We start from the raw sequence: 1,079 nt of genomic DNA on the forward strand, positions 1-1,079 counted from the left end.
AGAACTTAAACATCATCATGATAAAGGAACTGGGAACCAAAAAGTAGTAAAAACTAAATATGTTCTTGAATATATTTATCATGAACTTAGTGGACTGGTGTGAGAAGAACCACCTGCATCTGAACACCAGTTAAAAGTAGAGCTTTGCTTTATAGAATGCACCAGCAGCTTTTATTTATTTATTTTAATAAATGTTTCCTGATCAGTTCCAATCTAAATGTGGAATTAATGTGTTTGTAGCACAGAGAGCGAAACCTGAAGAATCTGCTCAGCCTGCCTGGTCAGAGCTGCTCTATATGCAGGCTGAGGGACATGGAAAACAATCGGATCGGACTTAAAAAGTCGTACGCAGTTTGTTCTGGGTTTTAGGAACCGCCGTCAAAGCGGATAAACTCAGAGTAACGTCTGATATCAGCTGAAGACGCGGAAACCAGCAGAGAGGAAGCAGCTTCTTTCTGGATGGAATTCCTCATGGATAGAAAACATTTTTAAACTCCTCTAATATCCCCGTCTAGATCCCTCCTTTAAAAGTAGGATGCTAAAGTAAAAACTCACTTCTTCAGAGCAACCATTAGGTACATGCTCTTAGGCAGCAGGAGGTAGGTTTGGTCTGTGAGGACAGCATGGAGGATCTTCTTGGTTACCTTCTCTGCATTGAGGATCGGCATCAGCCTCGGCCACCTGTTGGACAAATGGAACAGATTAATATCCGCTCTGAACGCTGCAGCACACGCATCATGTCACGCATCAACACTTTCTATACATTACAGGAAACAAGGCACAGATTCTAACCCGTTCTCCGGCACGCTGTGACCTCCTGACCTCGGATTTAAAGCCGATGTCACAACTTGACGATTTAGACCAACGAATGTCTGACGTACGAAATATCTGGCAAATACGCTGGTTTAGTGGTGGAACTTATGGGTACACTGAAGTACACAGAAACGTGCTAGCACAAGTCATACAGCAAATACATTTCAGTTCAATTCTATTCAGTTTATTTCTATAGCTCCAATTCACATCATGTCATCTCAGGTCACTTTCCAGTTCACCAGATCATCCAGTCAGATTGATTCAAA

At 42.1% G+C, this 1,079-nt stretch overlaps 1 protein-coding gene across 2 annotated transcripts in view; it reads right to left on the reverse strand.

Moving 5' to 3' along the window:
* Positions 1-1,079, reverse strand: part of sdr16c5 (short chain dehydrogenase/reductase family 16C, member 5) — a 36,910-nt gene that overhangs the window by 11,382 nt on the left and 24,449 nt on the right. For both annotated transcript variants that reach the window (XM_015397304.1, XM_015397305.1), the window contains exon 6: positions 556-681. In XM_015397304.1, coding sequence (XP_015252790.1) covers positions 556-681 — 126 coding nt within the window. The remainder of the gene's footprint in view (positions 1-555; positions 682-1,079) is intronic.

The sequence above is a fragment of the Cyprinodon variegatus genome, unplaced genomic scaffold (genome assembly GCF_000732505.1).
Source record: "Cyprinodon variegatus isolate N-32 unplaced genomic scaffold, C_variegatus-1.0 Scaffold851, whole genome shotgun sequence".
NCBI classification, from domain to species: domain Eukaryota; kingdom Metazoa; phylum Chordata; class Actinopteri; order Cyprinodontiformes; family Cyprinodontidae; genus Cyprinodon; species Cyprinodon variegatus.